We start from the raw sequence: 27196 nt of genomic DNA on the forward strand, positions 1-27196 counted from the left end.
TGTGTTTTTGGGGCAGATAGCAAGTACAATAGATAGAATGCCAGACCTGATGACAGAAAAACATATTTCAGAGTTCAACTCTGGCCTCAGACACTTACTAGCTATGTGAACCTCGGCAATTCACTTAACCCCATTTGCCTTATTTCCTCATTTGTAAAATAAGTTGGAGAAGGAAATCACAAAACACTCCAGAATGTTTGCCATGAAAACCACAAATGGAGTCACCACAAAAAGTCAAATAAGACTGACTGAACAACAAGAACAATAAATGTTTTATATGTAGATTATATTGCAAGCTCCATGGAACTATCTTAATTAACCAATCAACCCATAGGTGTCTATTAAATGTTTTCTATGTATAATCATTATGGGAAAAAATCAAGAAATATAAAGCATTATTTGTTATCAGAGGAATTTATCATCTATTTGGGGAAATGACATAGAAATATAGGAAAGTAAAATAATGCCACTAATATAAATTATAAAAGATAGGAGAAATTATAAGACCATACATGATTAATTGTCCAATGAGTAGCTCAGAGAATAACTGCAGTGATGACAGAGGGAGTATGATAATTGTGGGATGGAGAATATATGAAGGCAGCACAGATCTGGGTCTAGAAAGATATTGAGAATTTGGAGAGGAGAGAAGAGGATGGAAAGTGGGGAAAGGCATTTTAGGTATAAAAGAATGGGGAAAAGTGTAGAAGAAGGAAAGTTCAGACAATATTTGAGGGATAGTTAACAGATCTATTATTCTGGATCTGAGAATGGGGAGAATTTGGAAAGAGGTCATGGAGGATCTGACTATAAAAGGAAGAGGTAGCTAAGTTTTGTAATGCCTTTCATGCCAAGCAAAAGTGTTTGAAATTTGTCTATAGCAAGAGAAAACTTTTAAAAGATTCCGAGAAAATGAGAACAAAGGCATGTTCTTTTGCAAAGCTCCTTCTGCTTATGGGATTAATGATGCATTAGTGGTGAAACAGAAAAACTCTTAAAACCTTTTAACACTTAACTGGTCAGTCAAAAAATATTTAGTAAGTGCTTAAGATGTTCTAGGATTTGAGATAAGTGCAAGGGATACAAATAAGAAAATAAAGACAGTCTCTGTGCTCAAAGAATTTACAATCTAAAGGGGAAAGATCACACATACACACACAAACACAAGCTAAAAAAGGATGGAGAAGGGGGAAGTATGGGGATAGAGAGGATCATGATGGAAAAGTTCAAAGGAGTGTATCTGGGTTAAAAATTGAAGAAATGGATAGCTGTGGTGCCCTTCTTAAATGGTGGTTTTTGGAGAAGTTCATCGTTCTGACCTTCAGTCCGAGAAGCAGAAGATACTGATGAGGTATGAGTACTGTTGTAAGGTAGATTAATAAATTATTATTTAGGAGGCTTAACAGGCAGGGCTGAAGGATTCTAAATGGAATGGGGAAGGAGGAAGTGTTGCCTCTCTCTCTGGGAGGGACTCCATGTTGGCTAGTGATAAGTCGTAACTGACCCCCTGGGAGACCTGAGAGGAAGTGGAGTTTGTACCCTGATTTCCTGGGATCCAGAAGGAAGACAGTAATCTGCTTGTGGGAGATTTTTGGTTGAGACTATTAAACCCATCATGAGTTGCTGGTTAACTTGGGCTGGTTTAGCTCCCAGATCTACCCACCTGAAGGAGTACTGACTGTGGTCCTGGAAGAGCTGCAACACTGCTGGAGTATGACAGGACTCTGCAGAGAGGATATCCCACTTTCCTGCCCTGCTATAGTTTCTAGCTTAGTGTAGATAAGTCCATTCCCTGTCCCTGAGGCTTGCCCATAGACTGGAAGAATAGAACCCCCTTTTCCCTTCTTTAGCCTATAGCTTTCTTTAATTAAACCTGTGTTTATAAGCCCTCTTATCATTTACTTGCAGTTTCTCTGACTCCTTGGCTAGGTGGGTCCATGTGGCAGTAAGGTCCAACAGTCACTCCTGTCAACTGCCATTTCCCAAACTGCCAAACCCAATTTCCCAGCTTTTTAAGTCCCCACCTATTGTCCATTCCTGTCTCCTACTCACCCTTCTGAACCCAGATAAATATTTAATTTAACCTTCTGTTTTTTTTCCCATAAGAGTACCAAGACTGATTCAGTCTTGCAGGATGATGAGGATCCTAATGGTTAGACTCTTGGGGGTATGATTGAAACATCCAAAAAGAATGTACCCAGATGGAAAATGAATAGATAGTTGTTCTTGGTGTCCTAATTAGATGATTAGGATATGAGATAGGCAGTTGTTTTAATTCTGTATTGATGGATGAAATGACTTTCAGTAATTTTACCTTTTACCTGGAGTGACTGGAAATGACATAACTAATTGTTAGAGTTGCTCTGGCTCTCTAGTGAAATATCTGTGTTTGTTTTAGCTATTTAAAAATAGTTCTTCAAGTGTGAGAGAGATTTTTGTAGTGCAAATTCCTTTTGATTTAATAATTATCTACTATATGACTAGCACTTGACAAATGCAGGAAAATGTGAATACAACATTACCCTACATACATCATACCAGTGTAACATAGCAGAAATAGCACTTCTGATTTGGAGTTAATAGACCTGAATTTAAATCCAAGCTCTCACACTCACCATTTGTGTGATATGAGAAACATCAGACTGTCTCTGTGGGCCTCAATTTTCTCCTCTGTAAGATGAAGGGTTCAGACTATAAAATGATCCTGAGGTATCACATGGCTTCAAAGCCTATGTCCCCCATCAAGAAAAAGGATTTAAATAACATCCAACTAAAACCCCAAGTTAGAGTAACTATTACAAGCACCATCCACCTGTATAATTCTAGCACCTCTTTCAATAGCATCATATGGCATCGTAGGTCTGGAAGCACCTGTTTCATCTCAAATACATTTGGCATACATCCAACTGCTTAAGTGCCCTAAAGACTAGGCGAGTCATCAGTTCAAAAAGCAGTCATTAAAATTCATCACTAAAGGATATGTAGTGTTGCTTGACTGCCATCCAGACCCACATTCTGAATACTAGAGGTCTATGGAAAGGATAGAACAGGAAGTCAATTTTATGACCAAAGCAAAAATGCTTTAATAGTACTTCTTCTAGTGGTTGTTAATAATTCTACTTGCCACAAACATCAAATTTTAGTTGGAACAGAAGAATCCTGTAGTGCTGCTACCAGAGGATTTATTTGCAAGTTATAGTGACTATGTATACATCACTCCTATTCTAGTCTTTTTAGAGCACAGACTGTATTACCTACTCAGTGATCTATCCAAATATCAAGCTCTGCCGTCTATATTATAAATACCAGAGATGAAAACTTCAGCTTTGCCATGAGAATACCACAATCTTTAAGCCTTTCTTGTGTTGTTACTGTATAGAGCCTCCTGTGTACTAGTTGTTGTAGTTATAAAACAGCAAAAGAGTTTATATTTGTGTTTTTTTCTATTCTATCTTTAACCCCCACCTAAAGAAAAGACCATTCAATTCCTTATTTAACCAGTGAGCTTATTGAAGAAAAAGAAAAAAATATAAAAACATCACTAAATAAGGAGTTCTGATGTCCAATATAATCAAAACGCTGCCTGGAACTTTATAAAGAAGTATTTACATATGGGGCAGGTGGTTTTAGTTTATTAGCACTGAAAATGCACTGATTACCCATCCTTTCAAAAGTCTTTCTCACCTTTACAACAGGATACGTTGACATTAGATCTCCAAGAAAGAGCAAAAGAATGACAAAACTGTAAGGAGTCTTGAAAACCCATTAGTCAAAATATTCACATTTTGAAAAGATGAGAACTACAGCTCAGAGAAATAAGATGATTTCCCCAAAGCTATATAGCTAGTGACTGACCTGGGATTCAAACCCAGCTCTCCAGTAATGCAAGTGTTATGTTCTTTTTGTCTTAATACTTGTACCTATCAACTAGCTCCAGTGATTCCCAAAGTGGGTGCTACCGCCCCCTGGTGGGTGCTGCAGTGATCGCCACAGGTGTATTTATCTTTCCTATTAATTGCTATTAAAATTTTAAAAAAAAAATAATTTCCAGGGGACTAAGTAATATTTTTTTCTGGAAAGGGGGCAGTAGGCCAAAAAAATTTGGGAACCACTGACTAGATAGACATAGTTGAGAAAAATGGAAGTATTATTTTTTTCTAGGTGATAGGTCTCACTATTTCATCCTGGCAGAAAGTGCAAGCTTCTACTTATGGGCCTCACCCCACTATTGATTGGAATAGAAGCTAAACCCTGCTTTGTTTCAGATACGGACAGTTTCACTTGGTTCTCCTTCTTAAAGCAGCCTTATGGCTCCGTTTCCCCAAGGCCATACCATATTTGTACTGAACTCTGGGTGAACCCCCCAATCTACATAACTCAAGGTATCTCAGAATTCCTAAATTGAAGTCATCCACCAATCTCAGTGTCCCCAGCAGAAGGGATAAAAAGCATGTACCACCACACCTGGCAGAAGTGAGTTGTTTTTTTTAAAAAAAGAGATGAGTAGTCAAAGTTCAAACCCCCACATTCATCCCAAACTTCCTGCATTTTACTACTCAGTAAGAGAGCTCCTCAGAGGATCTTTACTCTTATTCCACAAAAAATTCTAACGAGCTTGATTGAGGTAAGCATATTTCGTAATCCTAATTAGAAAAAAAACAGCTGAAAGGATTAGAGAATGGATGGTAGAAAAACAAATAAAAGAAAAAAATGCTAAAACCACATTCAAAATTTCAAAAATATGTCAATCCATTTCCTATAAGGAAAAACAGCCCAACAGAGCTCAATAGATCTGAAGACAGCTCTTTATTATAGTATGTATAAATGTATGAGCAGTATGGCATGTTTGTAGTAATGTTCCAATTATCAAGGAAAAATTAAACTGAGATTAGAATGTTCTGTGATAGAGAAGCCAAGAAACATGTAATATTTCTAAAAGTTCCCTATCAAAAAAACTACATGCAGAAACCTTCGTTGACATCTAAAAGGTAAGCTTCAGTAGTCTGGAAAATAAGGGAAAGTTAATTAATTCTCTGAAGGATCTAGATATACATTATTATGCGAAATATATTTTATATATGTAGTATACTAATGAAATATCTGTTTGTTCATATCCCTTATTTTTTATTGCATGGACTACAAGGTACATTTAAATGTCTTCCCTTTGACATTATTTCTTGGTAGCATTATAATACCATTTCTTATACCCAGAACAAGGAAATGGAGTAAGGTTAATGATGTGATGTTTCAAAACAAAAACAACTTTCTCTAAAATACCGGAAAAACAGATAATTAAAAACTTTTTCCTAAAGTTGTCTAGTCAATACAAAGAGAAAAACATCTATTCCTTTATGGGGGGCTTTGATTTAAAAATAAAAAAAAACCTATAGAACGTCATAGATACAATAATCACCTTGCTTTCTAAGGCAGCTGGCAGTTAATTGATCCAAATACACATACAATAATGCTCAGAGAAAATTCCCCCAGGACATAGCAAGTGCTCTCTTGGCCTTTGAATATTTCTGGGACAGCCATAAAAAAGTAAGCAGTAGGAATGAACCAGAAGCAATGTCTAAATAATGAGGGAAAAGTCAATATTTGGAAGAAAGGACCTCTGGATGAAGTTTAGATTCACACTGTTACCACTTGGAAAATGTCCTTCAAGTGATTTTTGCAAGAAAGTAAGAAACACAATGAAAAAGACTCCAATCTTACCTAAGTAAAAACTACTGAAAAAATAAAATAGTGTATATTTTTAATGATGTCATATAAAATGTACAGTCCATACAAGTCCCTCAAATATTTGCAAATTTATTAAAAAAAAAAGACCAACCTCTTTTTTCTTAATTAAATTTTCTTGTAATGTTAGACACCCAAATAGAGACTTGAGATAAAAACATCTAAGCTGAATCAGAAGATTTCTATGCCTGCCACTACTGTTGAATCATCTCTTTTCTACCTTATTTTTCCTACAGGAAAATGAGAAACAAAAATGACCACCTATCATTTAAAAAATATTCGTGGAGCATATAAAATAAATAAAGGATAACTATCTGTATAGATATATAGAAGCTAACTTACAAAGTGAATACAGAGCTATACTTCAAATAAGGAAAACCCAGATTCAACCAAACTTCTGATGGTGTGACCCTAGGCAAGTCACAAGTTCTAATGTATCTCAAGCAGGAGCCTATAGTTTATCAACAATCATAGACAGATTGTGATGGCAAGACTTTCTATATTTGGAGTTCTCCCGTGCTGACAAAAATCACAGATCCTTTCTGTAGTTACGTGCATGTATTTGTAGATGTATATCCACAGGATGTACACATATGGATACCTATTTTCATTCAAGAAAATAAAAAGAAGGCCAAACAACCATGGCCATTTTGAAGACAATTTATGTGATATCCCTACACTACAACCACAGTTTTTGCATTGGAAGGCAATACAGATTCTAATTCTAAGCCTAATCATCTTCATGAAGAGCATTTGCTGTTATGGCTACTCCTGATTGTAACTAATCACTTGCTTCAAAGCTCCAAGATTCAAATGTTATCTCAGCTGCTAAAATATAGAATTGAATTAAAAGTATCTTTAATAACTAACATTTATACAGCACATTAAGACTGCAGAACACTTTATATAGTCTTTCATTTGATCCCCACAACAGTTCTATGAGGTAAGTGCTATTTTTCCCACATTTTCCCAATGATGTTTGCCCAACTCCTGCAAAGTCTGATAGATTATAGAATAATGCAAGGAGTGAATACATTGGCATATTCAGGTGATAAAAGAGCAAAAATACCCACTAAACTATTGGAAAAATATCAACTCATCACTGATAGATGATAAATGTATTTTTAAAAAATCTTTACCTTCTGCCTTAGTATCCAAACTATCTGCCCACTCTTCTGAATGGCAAAAGTTGGGAATTGGGGTTAAGTGACTTGCCTAGGGTCACAAAGCTAGAAAGTATCTGACAACAGAGTTGAACTCAGTTCCTCCTGACTCCAGGCCTGGTGCTCTATCCATTGTGCTACTGAGCTTCCCCTTTTAATATAACAACAAATTAGGCACTAACTCAAATTAGATAATTCCCAAGTGTTTATAAATGCAGAGATAGTCACTGCTTACAGTAATTTCATCAGTGGTAGTATAAGAAAGTTTTGTTTTTCATATTTTGTAATATATTGTATAAATAGATATTACTACAGCCATGTGGTTCAGTATTTGAGTTTGCTTCAGTAAGATCTATCAACATAACTATATCAATGATATTCAGAAAAGCTAAGAAATGAATAAGAATTTAATTCCTCTGATTCCTTCCAAACACAAATGCCATAATTAAAATTTATAATTACTGGGATGATTCCAAATCTATTAATATTTTATTTTTTAACCCTTGCCTTCTGTCTTAGAATGAATACTAAGTATTGGTTCTAAGGAAGAAGAGCAGTAAGGGCTAGCAAATGAGTATTAAGTGACTTTCCCAGGGTCACATAGCTTAGAAGTGTCTGAGGCATTATTTGAACCCAAGACTTCTGTCCCTAGGCCTGGCTTCCTATCCACTGAACGCCCTAGTTGTCCCTAATATGTTTATTGAATGATTTATGCAAAGATGTTAATAGAAAAGAATGAGAAAAATAGAATATGAAGAAAATAGAATATGCTATTTTAAGCATATAATTTGGGTTCCTAATATTCTCCACTAAGAGTGATACTAACCTATAATTAGATATGTCCTAAGGAGATGTCTGAGTCACTGAAAAGTTAAGTAATTTGTCCAAAGTCACATAGCAAGTAAGTATCAGATTGGATTTGAACTCATCTTCCTGATGAGTATGATATTCTATCAACTACTCATATATCATCTCTCATGTATTCCTCGTCTAGAATAAAAACACTGGTATAAAGAAGAAGTTTTGAAATAATGGAAGTTATTCAGATCTATTAACTTTGTATTCACTCATCAGAGGTATCAGTAACTTGAAGCTTTCTTCATACATTGATAAAAGTCACAAATTATTTCAGCATGCAGACACTTATTAGCAAATTCCACTTTTACTGGGCATTTACTTTCTTAGACTAATTTTAACCCCACACCCCCATCCCATGAATGACTATTACCTTAACTTTCCTTCCATCATTTGAAAGATTTCACAAAAGTCCATTAGGTATACAAATGTCAAGCTGACAATTTATTAAGAACTTCTGAAAGCTGACTTGAGCAGATAGGAGAAGGTAACTTACTTAGGTGGCTCGACATTTACTGCAATATATTGACCCTACAGTTGTGGTTAATAGTAATGCGAATAGGTACTGTAACAAAAGTCACAAAAAGACTAAGTACTGCAGTGTGTGTTTTGGCACCCACTTCTACTCTATAATGACTGATACCTGAAACCAAATAATTATTATACTCAATATTCACTTTGGAGTTGGCATATTTGTATCAATATACTTTAAAAGGTTATTTAAATGTTACGAAGGAGCAGTTAAACCTGAATCAAATTCCTGTAAGACTGAGACTATCATAAAAGAAAGGAGATTAATTGCAATGATTACAGGGGGAATGTGATTACTGTAGGCTGACGAGATATATGAAGGTGTCACAAAACTGGAATTACAAAGATACTTAGAATTTTGACAGAAAGAGAAGAGAAGAAATAAAGTTGCTTCAAGTAAAAAGGAATGGTGTAGACAAAGGTATAGAAGTAGGAAAGTTATTTTGAATAGAGTCAAGTGTGGGAGAATTAGAAACAAAGAAAAAAACTAAATACTTTTTATGCTCCTATACTATAGGTTTGTGCTGAAATCTTGATCAAGCATGTCTTTCAGTCATTCAAACTTGGTGCTTTTCTGTCATTGAAGAGAACAAGGATGGATTCACCCGTTGCACAAAAAAGTGAGTGTCCTGACAATGACTAATTTTCATTATGTGTGTCAGGACTAATTTTGTTCCTCTCAATTATTGTGGCAAATTTAATTCCATTAACATTTACTGTGGTAGGTATTGAAGACAGAAAATGAAAATGACAGTTCCTACCCTCAAGAAGCTTATAATCAAATGGGAAGGAGAGTTGTTCATATATATACAAATAAAAACATGATACAAGATGGATGTAATCTGCTAATCAAATCTGAGTGCTCAGAAGAGTTTTTGAAGTGAGAAACACCTAGAGGGAATGAGGGCAAAAAAGTCAGGAAAACGTACAACTATGGAATACTTTCAAAATCATGTGCTCTTGCTTTCCAAACAGGACGTATGAAAACTTCCCCTAGTGGTTGGAATGAAGACAGCAGGAAGAAAAAATTGCCCCAAAAAGGGTAAAAAAGAAAAAAAAAATCACAATATATTTGATAGTTTTTTTCTTAAGGGTGAGATAAGAGGAGGATAAATGTTTTGGATGACAATACTAGGGTCTCTAGAAACAATGGAAGCCTTAGAAGAAGATAGTAGAAACCAACTCACCTGTGAATACATTCTGGAAAACATCATTGGCAGCCTGCACTCCTGAGGACTTTCTGGACAGGGTTGGGGGGGTTCCATCAGCTCCTTCTTGGGCTGCCCCATATTCAAGCAGGTCTGCTGAGCCACCCACCCTGGGTTCCCTCTGCTCCACCTCCTCTGTCCAGTCAGCAGAGCGGCTGAGTCCCCCCACCAAGGTGCTGCCACTTGTCTTGTGCTTCTTGACCTGGGCAGCAGTAGAGACCAAGGTAGCCCTTTGACCCCTGCTCAAAGAAGGCTCTAACCTTCTCTTAATCCGGGGGCTCTGGCTGGGGGACTGAGAAGGTGAGTGATTGGGTGAGCTAAGTTGTCGAGTGGTGGTCTTGATATAACAAGGGTTAATTAGTGGGTAGGGCTTAAAGCAACGAGGACTCGGGACAGGGCTGTCCATTTGGGGAGGCGTTGGGTATGCCCTCAGCACGTCTCCCTCCTCTTCTACCTCAGAGGGAGTCTCCTGGGTGTTCTTGTCCCACTCCTCCCCAGGAGAACCTCGGGGAGCATCCTCAAATGCATCCTCCTCATCATCATCTGTGTCTCCTGCTCCTCCAACAGAGGAGGCTACAGTTGTAGTCTCTCCCAAACCCGGCTCTGGGAAAGGGAAGGCAGTGGAAGAAGGGGAGTCTGTGGCTGCAGGCAGAGTAGCCACGGGGGCTGTGACCTCCCAATCCACGCCACTAGGGGGCGGTGGCTTCTCCTGAGCTGTAGGCTCAGGGGGCAAACTGTCCGGGAGGTCAGAGAGGGCAGATAAAGCTTGCTCGGTGTCTGGACTCCCTGGGGCTTCCCCAACTCTACTGACAGGCCCCAGCAGAAAGTGGTCCAGGCCAAGGAAGGCCCCTGGTTGGAGAGGAGCAGAGCCCAGGGATGGGGAAGGGTCTCCCGAGCTGACTGCACCACCTTGGTGCTGCTGTTGCTGCTGCTGTTGCTGCTGGAGTCGAATTGCCTGCTGAATATCTGAGAGCAAGTCCTCCTGCTCCGTGGCTGAGTGAAAGCTATAGATGTCTGTATCTGAGCCTGAACTGGTCCTTTGTCCATCTTGCGCCCCAGGGGCTGCTTCCAAATCCCCTTCTATGGCGGACTGAACCCCGAGCCCTGCAGGCCCTACCACACTTGGACGGCTGACTTCGAAGGGGTCCGTGCCCTCAGTATCTGACAGGCCCACTTCATCAGCAGACAGGCTAAGATCAGGGGTCTTCGTGACCAAGGAGTGAGCGCTGTCCAGCTCCCCCGTTTGTAGGGCCTGGGAGTCCAGCACATCTTCCCGTGAACCGGCGCCCCCCTTTCCCTTAGATAGGTTCTTCCTGATCCGCAGGTTGTAAAAAACTGAGGCTCTCGAGTCCGACTTGCTCTTCTTCTTGCCAGACTCTCCAGTGCTACTTCCCCCTCCCCCCTTTCCGTGTTTGCCCAGCGCCTTCTTTCCTCCGCTACCCTTCTTGGTGCCTTCAGCATCCCTGGGCCCAATAGCATCCTCCCCGCCACATCCACCGCCTCCCCCTCCTTCATGGGAGACATCACCTGCGCTCCTCTTCAGTTTGCCATCCTGATTCCCCATATTGCAATCCCGTTGCAATGCCGCCCAGTCCGCAGTCAGGCCATCCCAAAGGCTCTCATTCCCTGGCTTGGTCTGGGGGAGACTCCTGGGGAAGGCAGGCCAATGTGCAAACTGCCCAGCAGGGAAGGAAACGCGCTCTTGTTTGGCCCCTCTTCCATCTGCTGGAGCCTCTGCTTTGCATAATGCAAGGCGGCTCCTGCTGCTGTGACTGCTGCTGCTGCTGCAGCTTGGACTCTGATGGGCTCGAACATGCTCAGTGCAGCACTCCCCGCCGCAGACAGCTCCTTCCAATGGCTGCTCCTGACGCAGCTGCTGCTGCGCTCTGGGCGGGTCACCACCGCCCCCTCTTCCTCTCTTTTGCCCAGCTAGGAAAGGGAGCTCAAGAAAGGTAGTCTGTATCCAAGGGATTGTAACCTCCAATGTATGAATCTGATTCATTGTCTCTACTCCAAGTGCTTGTCAACTAGAAGATCCAATGTCAGAACTTCGCAGTCCAGAGGTCTTTCATGGAAAAAAGAGAAAGAAAAAAGAAAGTTAAAAACAAAAAGTTTAAAGGAGGAATGGGGGGAAAGAGGGAAACCAACTCTGAACTTGTCTGCACCATAGAAAGTGCAGACTTTCTATCCCTCTCAAGGCTAGATGTGTTGCCTTTAGAAACATGAATATCCAATATTTTTTGAATATCTTTAATAAGTGAGCATCTAGTTGGACATATGGTTAAGAAATGTCCACATTAGACTCCATTTTCTTCACGGTAGCTCTAGTCTCTTCCCATGACATAACACTGTCATTTTCAAAAAATTGATTTTCTTTTGGAGGATTTACAACAGGGAGGAGAAATAAGGAAAGTGAATGATTCATGGGACAAGGTGTTAATTAAAATGTTAATCTTCAAAAGTCCATGTGTTTACCATATAAATCAGGCAACATTTGTATTCAAGAAGAGTTCATATACTATACCTCCCAAGAGATTAAACTCATCAATATTAAACACATCACCATTGTCTCCCCTATAAGAACCCTTGGCAGGAAACAAATTAAAACCAAAGTTACCATGCAAATTGTCTCTGAGTCCCAACCCAGCCCTAGCCAAAAGTGAATCTTATAGGAAAAAATATTTCCCTTCTTCATATGTAAATATTTTACAACATCCCCACATCCTAGATTTTCTAAGTTGTTGCTTCAGTGGTGTTCTGAAGTTTTCATTTTCTAGTCTTTTTTTTAACTACCAGTGAAATCTAGCTGTCAATACAGTTATAATTAAAATATCTTTTACATGTCCTTGTTAATAGAAGACAGCTAGAGTCCAAATGGTAAGGCAATTAAAAGCACCCAATCCAGGATATTAGAGTATAGGAACTTAAAAGAAAAAGAAAAAAGAAGAATTAAGTACTTTGAGAATGTGAAATGATTCTCTAGATGCTTGAATGTAATGAAATTAAAGTCAGCCCAAGGGAAAAATCTTCTGGAGAGTCTATAAAACAACAAATGAAGGTAAGATACAATTTAAATATAGAATGCATCATCTCTATCTGTTTCTCTCTCTAACTATCTCTCTCCTCCTTTTGGTCCTAAGATACTCCTAGCATGGAATCCAATCACTGAATCCAATCAGTAATTTCTCAGTAACTTAGAATCTTAGAGAGGTTCTAAGAGCAATGAAGGGTTAAATATTTTGCCCTTGATTATGAAGCTAGTACATTATATTTCATAATAATATCTCACATTTATACATTACTTGAAGTTTCACAAACATATTCATTTGAGACTTACAAAAGTTCTATGAGGTCATTCCCAGTCTTCCAAAGAAGTAAAATTAGGCTGAGAGAAGTGCACTTAATTTACCTGTGATTACAAAGCTAGTAACACTGGAGGGAATTGAAATCTAGATTCTCTTGATATCAAGTCCAGAACTCTGTCCAGTCATATCACATTGCAAATAGGTACAACCATATTAATTGTTCCTTGCTAAAGCTAAAAGGTAATTGAACACATTTTCCATACTGTTTTGCTTTAATGTAAAAGAAATAAAATTAATTAATATTACAAGACTCTATCATGCTGTCTCAATGCTTCAGGAGTCCTTGTTTTAAGCCTCTATTTCACTTCATTCATAAGACTGCCTTCTTCTTTATTCTGGGTTTCCCAGCATGTCACAATTTGTCTGTAGCTATTAGAATGTGCCTACTTCTTCTGAGTAGTTAAGCCTTTTGAATTTTAATATGAGCTCTTTCTTTACTGAGACAGCCCTTATTTCAAATGCATAGGTGTTTGGGTGGGTAGAGGGGTGTTGCTACCTGATTCTGAACTATTTTTATTAATATTTTCTTCTGTCTACATTTCTATAATTTTAGAACACAAAACAGAGCAAAGCTCTTAAGCTTTGATTACTCTTGAAAGGAATTAAGCATAGTTTTTCAAATAGCATTGATCCCCATAATAAAACTCAATTGCTAATCTATTATCTAGAAGCTAGGGAGGGAATCAATACTTTGACCAAACTGTTCCCAAAATGATCCATGTGTTAACTTTCTATTAATTTTTATTGTTATTTATTAATGCTATTAATTACTATTAATTCATACTATTATTTTTTCTCTCTGAAATCATCATCGCTGAAAAAAGAGAAAGAAATTGGGGGGAAAATCAGCACAGGGGTCAAATAGTATAGAATCATTTATTTCATTTGGCATAGTTGCTTAAAAGATGATTATCTTCTGGGTCAAAACAATTAACTAGAGGTAGTATATTCAAGGCATGAGAGCTAGCTTCAAAGTGAGGGAGATCTGAAGTCTAATCCTACCTCAGACATACTTATTGGCTGTGTAACTCTGGGTACATACTGTTTCTATGAGGCTCTATCTTTAAGATGTTCTACTTTTCTTTTTTACCCAAACCTATGGATTTATTAGTATAGAATTAGGTCTGGATTTGAAAAATGTTCCTTTATCCTTCCAACTTTCCTTAGAGGAAATGATTGGGGAACTGAGACTCTATGAACTCACTAAGTGTCAAGGACTTCAATCTAGGTCTTCCTGAGATCAAGGCCAGCCCACTATCAAGTGAACTATTATGTCTCTTATTTAGGTACTTATGAAAAGAGACAATGTGACAAAACTAGCCTAAAAGTTTCAAGCTAAGGTCTATATAACACTGGTTAAAATTAAAAGCTGAACTACAAAAAGCACAATATATTCTCATGATATGGAACTTTAACTATTAATTTACCCTAGATCAAATCCAAAAATTATTGATAGAAAGGATGTGAGAGGTTTGGGAACACAATGAAGAAAAGAATAGTTAGATGGATACATTTATTGGTATGTATTTTCCTATATCCTAAAAATCTTATTTTGACCGAAAGATTGAAAAGTAAAATGTACCAGCATATGTATGATCTTAGACAAGTTTGTCAGTAAGAATAGTATACTGAATAGAAAGAATCTAAATTTATAAACAGGAAGACTGTGTGAATCTGTTTCTGACACCTACTAGCTATGTCATCATGGACTTCAATTTCCTTAGCTATAAAATTATAGTAACAATACACTATCTACATAAAAGGGTTATTTTAAGGAAAGCACTTTGAAAATTTTAAATTATTATATCATTATGAATCAAATATTTGCTGATGTGTGTGTGAAGGTTAAAAACAAAATAAAAATACTGGATAGGACAAGCTTCTCACAGATGTCTTAGAATATGAGCAGAAAATCTCCAGACTGCTCACTCAGAATTGGTTCTTAATTTATTTTCATCTAAGTCACAGGTCAAGTACTAATAAATTATATTGTCTGTGCCAATTCATATAAAAATGTCGCTCTTCAGGATTAGTATCCTAAAAGACTACTAACTGGGATATCAAATAAGATATAACCATACACAATTTTAACAAAGTAGTGTTTCCTCATAAAGTTTCAGTAAGAAATAAATTACTATTTTAAAGAGTTATCTGTGTTTTTAATGTAGGGAGTTGTACATTTCCCCCTTGAAAGAGTAATCCCTTTATCATTTCCCTTCATCTTTATGCAAGAATTCTTGCATAAAGTATGCTTTATGAGGATATCTATCTCTCTAGCTCCATATTTTTTCTTTTTTATATTTATACTTCTTTAATATTTGGAAAATACTGTCATCTCATTTGATCATCAAAACAACTCTATGAGTTATGTACTATAAGTACTGTTATCCTCATTTTATATATAAAGAAACTGAAGATTAGAGAGATTAATTGATTTGACAGTGGTCACAAAACTAGTAAGTGTCAGAGGCAAGATTTGAACCCAAGGATCTTATCTGTCTCCAATCAAAGAATACAATCTTCCCACAAGATTGTGTAGTATGACAGCAATGGTATTAGTTTCAGAATCTGAAGACTGGTGTTTGACTTCCAGCTTCTACTTTTTAGTAATGACATTTCTCTTTTCATATTTTATTTATTTTTTCTCATTTACATATAAAAACAATTCTTAACTTTCATTTAAAAAAAACTGGGTCTGACTACATCTTTGTCTCTTTTCTGTTTACTTATCGCTGCCTCTTTCTCCTGCTTATTTCTCTTTTCCCTCCAAGCCTATTATTCTCCCCTCTAGCAATCTCATAGATTGAAGGTTTCAAAAATTGCTGTTATATTTATTAAATCATTAAAAACTTTTCTTTATCTAATTGAAACAATCAAAATACAAAATATTTTACTCCTCTTGCTTAAGGCAGTAGTGTCAAACTCAAACATAAATGGGACCCACTAAACCATACATAGGAAAATCAGATATCAATATTGTATATGTTTTATTGTATTTTTATTCCTTTTGTTAAATATTTCTCAACTACATCATCATATCATTCAAGCCTTACTTTATTTCTCTTTTCATCAGTAGCTCTCAATAGAAAATAAAATAGAAAACCCTTCCCACTGGAAAGCAAAAATTAGTTTTACGTTATAGTCAAATGAAATTTAAAAATCAAAGGCAGAAATAATGGTAAAAAATAGTAAGCTTTGCAACTAACTTTTTAAAAATTCTTTGGACAGAGATGAATTTCCTAAACAAAGAATTGTATCTACTTTAAGTCACTTTTTTGTAAATTCCACAAAACTTGAAATATAGACATGACATTGATGGGCACCTCTATGACTCTATTCAGCCTCATGATACTGAACAGCAACCAGAATTCATAAATATAACAAATATTTGAACTAAACATTTTAAGGTCTTCACTTGACATGGTAATTTTAAGGCATTTAACAAGTGTGCTATTGCCAAATTTCATCTTATACAATTAATTACATAATACATTGGAAAGAATTTTAGACCCAGAGGTAAAGGGTGATCTCATAAATTTGGGGACCATGGAAAATTTTACTTTTTCCAATTTATGAATAAGGGAAAAGTTTATGACCCAACACGAGATAATGAATTTGAATATGTGGAACTAAAAAGGGTTTGCACAAACAAAATTAATTTAGACAAAATTAGGAGGAAAGCAAGAAACCAGGAAAGGAAGCTTACAGCAAGTTTCTCTGATAAAGACCTTATTTCTCAAAGATAAATGCAATTAAATCAAATTTATAAAAAAGTAATATCCATAGAACCATTCTCCAATCAATTGAATCATCAAAGGATATGAACAGGTTTTAGAAGAAATCAAAGCCATCAAAATAATATGAAAAAATGCTCTAAATCACTATTTGCTAGAGAAATACAAATCAAAACTGCTCTAAGGCACTACTTCATTTCTATCATATTGGATAAAAAAAGAATATGATAAATGTTGGAAGAGAAGTCGAAAAATAGGTACACCAATGCACTGGGGGCTTGTGAACTGGTCCAGCCATCATGAAGAACAATTTGGAACTATAGTCAAAGGGCTATAAAACAGTGCATATTATTTGATCCAGTAATATCACTACTAGATCTGTATCCCAAAGAAGAAGGGAAAGGACCTAGATATACAAAAATATTTATAGAAGCTCCTTTGATGGTGTCAAAGATTTTGAAATTGAGAGGATATTTATGAAGTTGGGGAATGGTGAAACAAATTATAGTATATATTTGTGACTATTGTGCTATGAGAAAAGATGAAGGGAATGGCTTCAAAAAAACATGGGAAGATATATGAGTTGATGCAAAGTGAAGTGTACATAATAACATACTGTAGAATGATCAACTGTGAAAAATTTAGCTACTCTGATGGCTATATTGATCCAAAATAATTCTAAAGGGCTCATGATAAAAAGTGCTACTACCTTCAGAAGGAGCACTGATGAGTTCTGGGTATAAATGAAACACACTTTGGGTTTTTAAACTTTCTTTTTCTTTTCTTTTTTCTTGCAACTTGGCTAATATTGAAATATGTTTCACATGACTTCATGTCATTAGTTAATGTCATTTTGCTTGCCTACTGAATGTATGGGAAAAAGGCTGGAAAGAAGGAGAAAACTGGAATCTCAAAAAAAATTTAAATCAGTATGTGTGGGCTGGGGGTGTAGTGAAGGTGGCTCAGTGGATAGAAAGTCAAGCCTAAAGTCAGAAGGACCTAGGTTCAAATCTTACCTCAGATGCTTCTTACTTATATGTTCCTGGGTAAGTCAGTTAACTCTAATTGCCTTTCTCTTGCCACTCTTCCGTCTTAGAAGTGATGCTTAGTTTTACTTCTAAGACAGAAGGTAAGGTTTAAAAAATGAATGTTAAATATTTTTTTTAAAGACAGAATACTAGATGAGGAATCAGAGCTTAATTTTGAATCCTATTTCAGCCACTTACTCCCTAACTAATCCAGGCAAGTCACTTCACCATTACATGTCTTAGCTTCCTCATCAGTAAAATGAGAGAACTGGACTAGAAGCCCTATATAGTCCCTTCTTGTTCTAAATCTATGATCTTATGCTGACTTTGTATTTGCCATCCTCTTACCCTTCATGCACAAAATATTTTTGAAAGTTTTACAAAACAAGAACCATAAAGAGTATATATAAAGAATATATTTCCTCTGAACAAAGTATAAAGTCCAAATTTATATTGATTTTACATATGTAGTTTAAAAGGGTATAAATTACTTTCCTGTTCCCACCTTCTATTTATTACCTCAGAAAATCAAATAAACATATGTAATAATATCTTCAATGGTAACTGGAAAAATATTACCTACCTAAAATACTTTCTCTGAATTTTCCTGTTATATATGAAAAGTTAAGGTAACGCTCAGCGAAGAGATTTTGGAAAGAAATATGAGTAAAAAAGATATTTATTTTGATTTTTCCAGCAGAGAAGACATATTGAGCTCTTACTTTGCTCCCCTATCCCAACTTATTTGAGGGTAAATTTTTATTTTCTTTCTAAATAACCCAATTAGTTATAAACTCATTAGTCAGTTAATGGCACCACAGAGCACTAACTGTTTGGCAAATGAAATTATTTGATTTTCTTTTGAATATCAGGAAGAAGCATTCTTAAAACTCAGTCAGTGATACATTATGGCAGAGATGTCCAACCATTTTGTCATAGTTACATTCAGCCCTTTAGAAGTTCTCCCTTGAAGTGAACTTGAAAGGATTAAATTATTTATAAATTTTATTGACCCTCTGATTAAAGGCATTATTTTGCCCTTTGAAATCATTTAGAAATGTATTTAAATGAAATCTTTGGATGTCATCTTCCTCAAAAATGAGGAATTATGTACAAGTTATTTTAAATATGCAAAGGACCTTACTCTCTTACAATCTTAGCTTTGTATGATTTAAAACCAAAGAGAGATACTAAAAATTTCCCAAAGACCACCTAAACAGCTAGTAATAGAGAAAAATTCTCAATATCAACATCCTAAAAAAATATATATATGTATTATGATGATCTATTGTTGATAATATAACACTGGCTTATGGTATATTCAGCCATCATTCCAAGGAAGTAAGCCCGCTTCTTTTTGGACATGACATATGGACAAACCTTTTCCCCAAATCAAAGGAGATACACCTATTCTTCAAATGCTTCCTGTCTGTTGTGATTGTTTCAGGGTTCATCCTGTATGGTGATGAGAAATCTCTTACCTGGCTGCTGAGCCCGAACTTCATAGGTATACAAAAGGAGCCCCAGGGATTTTCTTCCTACTAACTTCAAAGACTGACTCTCTGAGTTTTCCATAGGATTAGCTGGGGAATTGTACTTCAAACCAGGCTGTAAAAGTATGTCTGGGATAAGGTGACCTCCCACTTGTGTTCTCTTTCCTTTAGCAAAAAACTTGTAAAACCTTGAAAGGCAGCTGTCATCTTATTCCCCAGAACATGAGCAGCAAAATAGTTGCTACCAGAATAGTTGATAAAACTGTTAAGATCAGTAGACCCAGACAAGCTGAAAAGAGGGAGAAGGAGAGAAACAGACAGGCAAAGACAATAAACAGAAAGGGAAACCACTAAAAAAATAGTTGGTATTAACTCAGTAATAATGTTCAATGAAGGTGAAACATGAAAGCACTTATGAGCAGTCATAAAAAAACTAATTGTAACTAACCAAAATAACTTGATTAATCTCAAAACTAATTGTACTAGTGATGAGTTATCGGATCCTATTCTTGTTATTATATGATTCTTTATTGTTTAGCATTCCTTTTTTAGGGGGGAATAATAACTGTTCCATAAAATAATTTATGTTGTATATTAGCTACTTTCTTTACTTTTTAGGGAAAACATTGGAGTAGGGCAGTCAGAAGAATTCTGGACTAGAACCAAAGGTGGATTTATTTCTCAGGTGTCTGAAATATATGGAATGAAATGTTTGGTAACCTAATCATTGGAATGAAAGGTTGGCAACCCCCAAGCAATGAACCAAGGAAAAAGCCAAAAAGCAGGTACATGACAGGAATTGGTGACCAATTCAGATACCCTGAGCCAAATGGTATCTACCCAGCCACTATACTGCAATGATACTGGTGAGCTCTGGATCTCATCTTGTTCAGGTTGGCTAAATTTGGATTAGTAAATCTGCAAAATGTGAAGCATCAGTGTTGAAAAGAGTAGAGAAAGAAGGTTTTAGAATAAAGGAATTGAAGGGGACATAACTAGTAATATCCACATAGAGTTCTCTGCATAAAAAACAAAAAGACAAAAAAACCTCATTTCCAAACACAAGGTTCTACCTCCACAAAGTTAACCAGAGTCCATAATGCCCAGCTATTAGGTCAACATTTTGGGAATGTCAAGATGTACTTTAATTTGAAAAATGTCTTAATTTATTCCTGAATATTTGAGGGCAATGTTTTCAATATTCATTTGTGACATAAATGGTTCCTATACTTTTAATTTTCAAAAAAAATACTTTTGCATAAAAACACTAGTTTCAACTGCTTTCTTAATGATTGAAAGGGGAAACAAATAGGAAAACCCCCCCAAATATTCCAGCTTAGAAGTCATGTCTTGAAGAGAAATCATCCATTATTTACCCTTTCCCATAAATAATAACTTGAGGTTATATTCAAAATTCTACCCCAAGATAATCTAAACTCACAGTTATCTCTATGGTTTTTTTCCACAATCTTCAAACAAATTGCCTTCAGTTGACTGAGACTTCACAGAGGTGGTTGTGATTATTTTCTCACACGTCCAGCAACTGTTTCAAGAAGTGACCAGCTCAACACAGAGCAGGATTTATTTTGTGGAAGCAAGAAGAGAGGTTTGCCATTTTGACTGCTCAGGTGGTCTTCAGGGAAATTACTGTGGAAAAGGAAATAAATCAGCAGCATAGTCAGCCTTCCTCTCTAATTTTAAACCTCTTCAGCTGCTTCCTCTTATTCTATTGACCTGTTTGAGACCAGAGACTGTTACTGCATTTTGAGGATTAAATTAAAAATGTCTTGGGGTATATTTTGGAAATCTTTGTTCTTCCAAAGGTTAAAGGAAGAAGGAAATAAATGAATGACTATAAGGCAGTGTGGTGCATTAAAAAGAATGTTGAATTTGTAGGTAGAAGCCCTGTGTCTAGCTCTGCTACTTATGTATGTGACCTTTAACAAATCTCTTCACTCATGTGGCCTCAGTTCTTCATCTACCAAATGAGAGGTTGAACTGTATGTCCTTCATGGTCCCTTCCAGCTCTAAATCTTTGCTCTTCTTTTTCTTGGCTCTATCCATTATGATTAAGAGCTCTTCAGTAACTTAACACCTGAAAGGATTCCAGATGACTCTAATAGGAAAGGAATATTTTCTAGACATGTATTTCTCTGCTAGACAATGATCATAAGATTTTAATGAACAAACAATGATTCATTTTAATCTTATCTACTTTTACTTTGGCTTTGTCAGAAATCATAATAGCCACTCCTGACTTATTTTTCTCATTTGATGCCCAAAAGATTTTGCTCAAGCCCTGAACCTTAAACTTGTGTATGTCCACCCGCCTCATATGTGTTTCTTGTAGACAACATATGGTGGGATTTTGGTTTCTAATCCACTCTGCTATTTGCTTCCGTTTTATGAGTGAGTTCATCCCATTCACATTCAGAGTTATAATCATCAGTTGTGCATTTGCTGACATTTTCGTATCCTCCCCTCTTCCTACCCCCTTTTTCCTTATACTTTTTCCTTTTAAACCAGTGGTTTGCTATTGAGCCGCTATCCCTTATCCCCTCCCTTGATTAACTTCCCTTTCTACCCCCTCCCTTATTTTTCCCCCTCTTTTTGTTTTTAAAGGCTTTATAAATTCCCTCCCCCTTCTTCTCCCCTCCCTTTTTTTGTCCTCCCCACTCCCCTGCTCCCCTTGGTTTATCCCTTCTAACTTTCTCAGAAGGGTTAGATAAGAGTTTTATGTCCCAATGGATAGTATAGCTACTCTTCCCTCTCCAGGTTGATTACTCTGAGAGTAAGGTTTGATTATTACCTCTTAATGCTCTCTTCCTCTCCGTTTTATAATAGTATTTGTCCCCTCTCCCTCCCATGCCCTCTTTGTGTGTAATAGAATATCCTATTTTTCTTATTCACTCAAGTTTTTCTTGCTGTCCCCTGCTATTCACCCCCTCCTTCCCATCCCCCATGTCATCTTAGATTATTTAGTGTTCCACCCTCACCCTGTGAATTATTCTTCTGATTACTATAATAGTGAATACTATAATAGTGAATAGAGTTCACTACAGAGAATTATACATAACATTTCTCTACATAGGAATACAGATAATTAGATCTCACTGAGGCCCTTAAAAAGGCAAATTTAAAAATCATAAGTTTTCTTTCTTTCCCCTCTGTATCTTATTTACCTTTTCATGTTTCTCTTGATTTTTGTGGTTAGATATCAAACTTTCCATTTAGCCCTGGTCTTTTCTGTGCAAATACCTGGAATTCTTCAATTTTGTTGAATGTCCATACTTTCCCCTGGAAATATATAGTCAATTTTGATGGGTAGTTGATCTGTGGTTGCAGGCCCAGCTCTCTTGCCTTTCTGAATATCGTATTCCAAGCCTTGCGATCTTTTAGCGTGGAGGCTGCCAGATCCTGTGTGATCCTGATTGGTGCTCCTTGATATTTGAATTGTTTCTTTCTGGCTTCTTGTAAGATTTTTTCTTTTGCTTGGAAACTCTTGAATTTGGCAATTATATTTCTGGGCATTTTTTATCTGGGTCAAATGTCGCGGGTGTTCTATGGATCCTTTCAATGTCTATATTGCCCTCTTGTTGTAGGACTTCAGGGCAATTTTGCTGAATAATTTCTGTTAGTATGGAGTCCAGGTTTCTATTAATTTCTGGTTTTTCTGGAAGACCAATTATTCTCAAATTATCTCTTCTTGACTGGTTTTCTTGGTCTGTCACTCTCTCATTGAGATATTTCATGTTTCCTTCTATTTTTTCAGTCTTTTGACTTTGTTTAATTTGTTCTTGTTGTCTTGAGAGATCATTAGCTTCTAATTGCTCAATTCTAGCCTTTAGGGATTGGTTTTCGGCTATAATCTTCTGGTTTTCAGCTATAATCTTCTGGTTTTCGGCCATAATCTTCTGGTATTCCTTTTCAATCTGGTCATTTCTGGTGTTCAATTTGCTCATCAATTCATTTGGTTTCTGAGCCTCACTTTCCAATTTCAAGATTCTACCTTTTAAACTGTTATTTTCTTGCCAGATCTCTTCCATTTTCCTCAAAATCTCAGTTTTGAACTCTTCCATAGCTTGTGAGGAGTTTTCCTTATTTGAGGAGGGTCCGGATGCTTGTTTGTTCTCCTCTGTTTGCTTGGTTTTCTGGATTTTCTCTGTGTAAAAGTTGTGGAGTGTTAAAGACTTCTTTTTCTTGTTGTTAATCTTTCTCTTCTGAACTTCCTGAGACTGGGTAGCCATCGTTATCCCAGCAGCTTCTCAGGTTTATCCTCGCGCTCAGGGTCTGTCCGCGGTCTTTTGGCTCCTGAGGTCTGAGTTCTGGTTTTTTCCAAGGTCAAGCCCCCTGGTGGACTCCCTTGCTTGATCCTCTGCCAGAGGTTTCTTTACAAGTCTCAGGGCGCTGCTTCCACAGTCGTATACCCATCTGCACTGGTTCCCCACTCAGGGTTTCAGAGCTTTAGCTTGTGGCTGTGTCTGCCTCTACCCACGCCTCCGCCCACGTCTGCGCTCTGAGCCTGCGTTCTGTGCCCTGCGTCTGCTCTCGGTGTCCTGCTCCCACGCTCAGATTTTGTGTGCGTTGGTTAGCTTTTTGGGGTCCTAAATCTTGCTGCTCTCAGGAACAGGCCCCGGAGCTGCCAATGACTTGATGGGTGCCCCAAACTTGCTCTATTTCTTTTTAGCTGGCTTTGGTGCTATAGGTTTTGTGTGTGTGTGTGGGGGGGGGAGTTGCTCAGCCCGCGATTTAGTGAGAGCAGTTTCACCCCTTTATAGCATGGAAATGCTTCGATTCCACGTACCTTCCACGCTGTTCCCTGTTGTGGGGTTCCTCTGTTCATCTAGACTTGTTTTTATGTCCCCTTGAGGAGTTTTGTGTGTTTTGGTCAGGAGAGGTTAAGAGCTGCTTCTTACTCTGCTGCCATCTTAACCCGGAACCTCACAATGATTCATTTTAGCTCTTCTGAGCTCTTGCCCAGTATAAGTTCTGGAACTTTCTGAGTATTTTTCTTACTTTAAAGACAAATAAGAAATTAAGGAGGCAGAGAGAGTTCTGAAATTATTGAAAGGGGAGGAAAGACAAGAAAGGAGCAGACCCTATGCTGATTTCATCTCCTAAGATGTCTCATATTCCTGGGATTCCTTAATTATTAGATTATATATTTTATAAAATTACTTTCAACTCTGAGATCCACTGTTACCCCTGGGCTTTCAAAATGGCAACTGCCTATGACTTAAGGATATTGATGGGCTTAGAATAGTGATGCCTGAAAATGGCAGTGATTTGTTGATAAAAATCACCAGAGAAAAGAGAGTGATGCTGCCTAAATGTGAAAGTAAACAATATATATCTCAGGAATATGCATCCATATGGTTTACTGATTCATAGTGGAGCTTGTTTTACAGAGCTCTAGAACCAGAATTTTCATTGTTTTCCTTGGCATTTGGAAGTTAGCTAACTTTTTTCATATTTCTATTTGCCATTGAATTTCAGTGTGAGGTTGAAAGATAAAGTATTTAGTATAATTATTTATATCTTTTAGAGGCCTCTAAGAGGGATACATCTATTTACAGCAAAAGCACAAACTATATAAAGGGAGATCTCATATGCCTTTGAAATCTTCTATCTTATCAATATTCCTGCCCTCCTAACCAACTAAATGTTTATAGATGATAAATGTCTTTCCAGTTAATCACTTAACATGTGAATTTTTTATATTCAATATATGAAATGTTTCCCTTCATTAGTTTTTTTTTCCTCAATCACATCTGTAGTATATAAATCTTGCAGCCTTTTGGCTGCAAGATTTACACACTACACATCTAAATGATAAAATCCAAATGCAAATGAAAAATCTAACATTTAGTCAACAAGCATGCAGTGGGTCTTACTGTGTGCCAAAATATTACTGTGGGGATTGACAGAGTATAAGTTAGCTATCCATTATAGTAAGGGGAAAAATAATAAAATCAAGGAATTCTAAGTACTTTAAGAAAATTAATTTTTTAACATGGCACTTTTACTAGATTTTTTAAATAATTTTTTTATTTTTTAGAAAAGTTATCATGGTTACATGATTCATGTTCTTACTTTCCCCTTCACCCCCCCACCTTCTCCCCCCACCCATAGCTGAATGCGCATTTCCCCTGGTTTTAACATGTGTTATCGATCAAGACTTATTTCCAAATACCTTTACTAGATTTTTAAGAAATCATTAACTATCAATTGAGTTTTCAAAGTCACCCAAGAGAAAATTCTTTTTTAATAGATGGATAAAACTAAGGAAGAAGATATAGGATAGTGTAATTAATACAGTGCTGGGTTTGTTTGTCAGGAATATGGGTTAAATCTTGTCTCTCACATTTAGTAATCTACATGGACCTTAGGCAACTCTCTAGTACTTGTCTACTAAGCCAAAAAAAAAACAGTAGAGGTAGTTTCCACACTAGGAGTTCATTCGACTAAGAAGTTGAGGAAAGAAAAATTGGTTTTCTCAAATTTGTAAAGTGTCAGTGACTCAAATATCCTGATTTTTTAATCCCATTTCATCTACTTGATGCCAAGGTTGCAGCAGCACAGAATGGAAGTAATTGTTCATTCACTGTTTGAAGGAAAACTGCCAAGCACAGAAAACTGGACATTCTTAGATTTTGTTGCTAGGTGTTTTAAATTGTTGAGGCCTCTCTGTAGAGACCCTCTGATAGTACCTCATTGATATTAATGCCAAGGGGTAAATGCTCAAGTGATTGGTTGAGTGTTTTCCCACCCCATGAGACTGGATTGCATCCATCAAAACCTCAAAGATACTGGCTGGCTTAAGAAAGTCCACTTATATTCAGTGTCTTAGGAAGGCCTGTCAAAACTAGAGCATCTTTAAAAAGACAGTTTGGTTCTACTCTGTTCTGGGGTTATGGACTCATTGAAAAGTGGTAACAAGATGATCCTAAAGGTCCCTCATGCTTTGATTCATGAAGGAGCAAGGCTAAGGTTTCTGGAGTAAGCTAAGAACTGACATTAACTGTTGGGAAATCTGCCTGCATAGCCCTAAACTATTCAGGACTTGCACTTATAGATCAAAAATGTATATGGTTCTAGTCTTGGGTTACTGCCCTTCAAGAGGGTGATGTCAGTAACATAGAGGTTGTCTCCAGATTAACAATAAATGTGCCTAAGTAGAGCTATTGCCTTATCCCCACCTCTATTGAGTGTATACTCACTGGATCCAGACCATCTTTTATGGCTGAGGAAACAAGAATCCATTTAACATACAGAATGAAAAGATCATTACATATCTGAAGAAAGTACAGAAATACTCCCAGGTCATGAATAGTGGAATGAACTCTATCTCACTAAACTATCTAATTACAAAAAAAATGTGTTTAGTTGAAATCTAATTTGGTTTTATTCAGTTGGTTTTTTTCAGCATAGTTTATGACCAATTGCCTACCAATGGAATGAGAAATATTTAATTTCAAATACTTCATTTAGTCTCCAATAAAACAAAGGTACCATAAAGAGACTATGGCAGCTTAACAAATAAGTAAACTACAAAATGGGTTGGGGATTTTCTCCCTTCAAATAATTGAGCTTTCTTTCATAATCCAGATATTTAAAACAGTATTTTTAATAAACCAGAGTCTCATAACCACCATGCAAAGTAAATAGTACAAATAGCATTATCCCATTGTATAAATGAGCAAATTCAGGCTCATGGAGATTAAATGATTATCTCAAAAAATCAAATAGCAGAATCAGGAGGGAATCCAATTCATATTTTCTAATTCATTATCCAACTTTATGTTTGTTACAACAAAGTGGCATGTTGTAGACAGCTTTGGGCAAAACCAATGGCCTACCTTGTTAACTGCCAATGATAAGGACTATGGGAGAAAAAGATGCAAAAACTCTAGTTTTGCAAATATTTAACAGTATTCTGGCTACTAAATAACACATCTGTTCTTTAGAAACATTCACAATCACTGTGAGGAAAAATTTTATCCTTGCCTTCATGTCTTATTGAATTATAACAACCCCAAAAGTGTTGGTTCAATTTTATTTTAGTAAAACCTAGAAATGA

At 36.7% G+C, this 27196-nt stretch overlaps 1 protein-coding gene across 2 annotated transcripts in view; it reads right to left on the minus strand.

Moving 5' to 3' along the window:
* The window catches only part of FMN2 (formin 2), a 453830-nt gene extending 442770 nt beyond the window's left edge, over positions 1-11060 (minus strand). For both annotated transcript variants that reach the window (XM_044674186.1, XM_044674185.1), the window contains exon 1: positions 9476-11060. In XM_044674186.1, the coding sequence (XP_044530121.1) occupies positions 9476-11060 (1585 nt within the window). The remainder of the gene's footprint in view (positions 1-9475) is intronic.
* Positions 11061-27196: the final 16136 nt, after the last annotated feature.

Source organism: Gracilinanus agilis, chromosome 4, assembly GCF_016433145.1.
Source record: "Gracilinanus agilis isolate LMUSP501 chromosome 4, AgileGrace, whole genome shotgun sequence".
Taxonomy (NCBI): Eukaryota; Metazoa; Chordata; class Mammalia; order Didelphimorphia; family Didelphidae; genus Gracilinanus; species Gracilinanus agilis.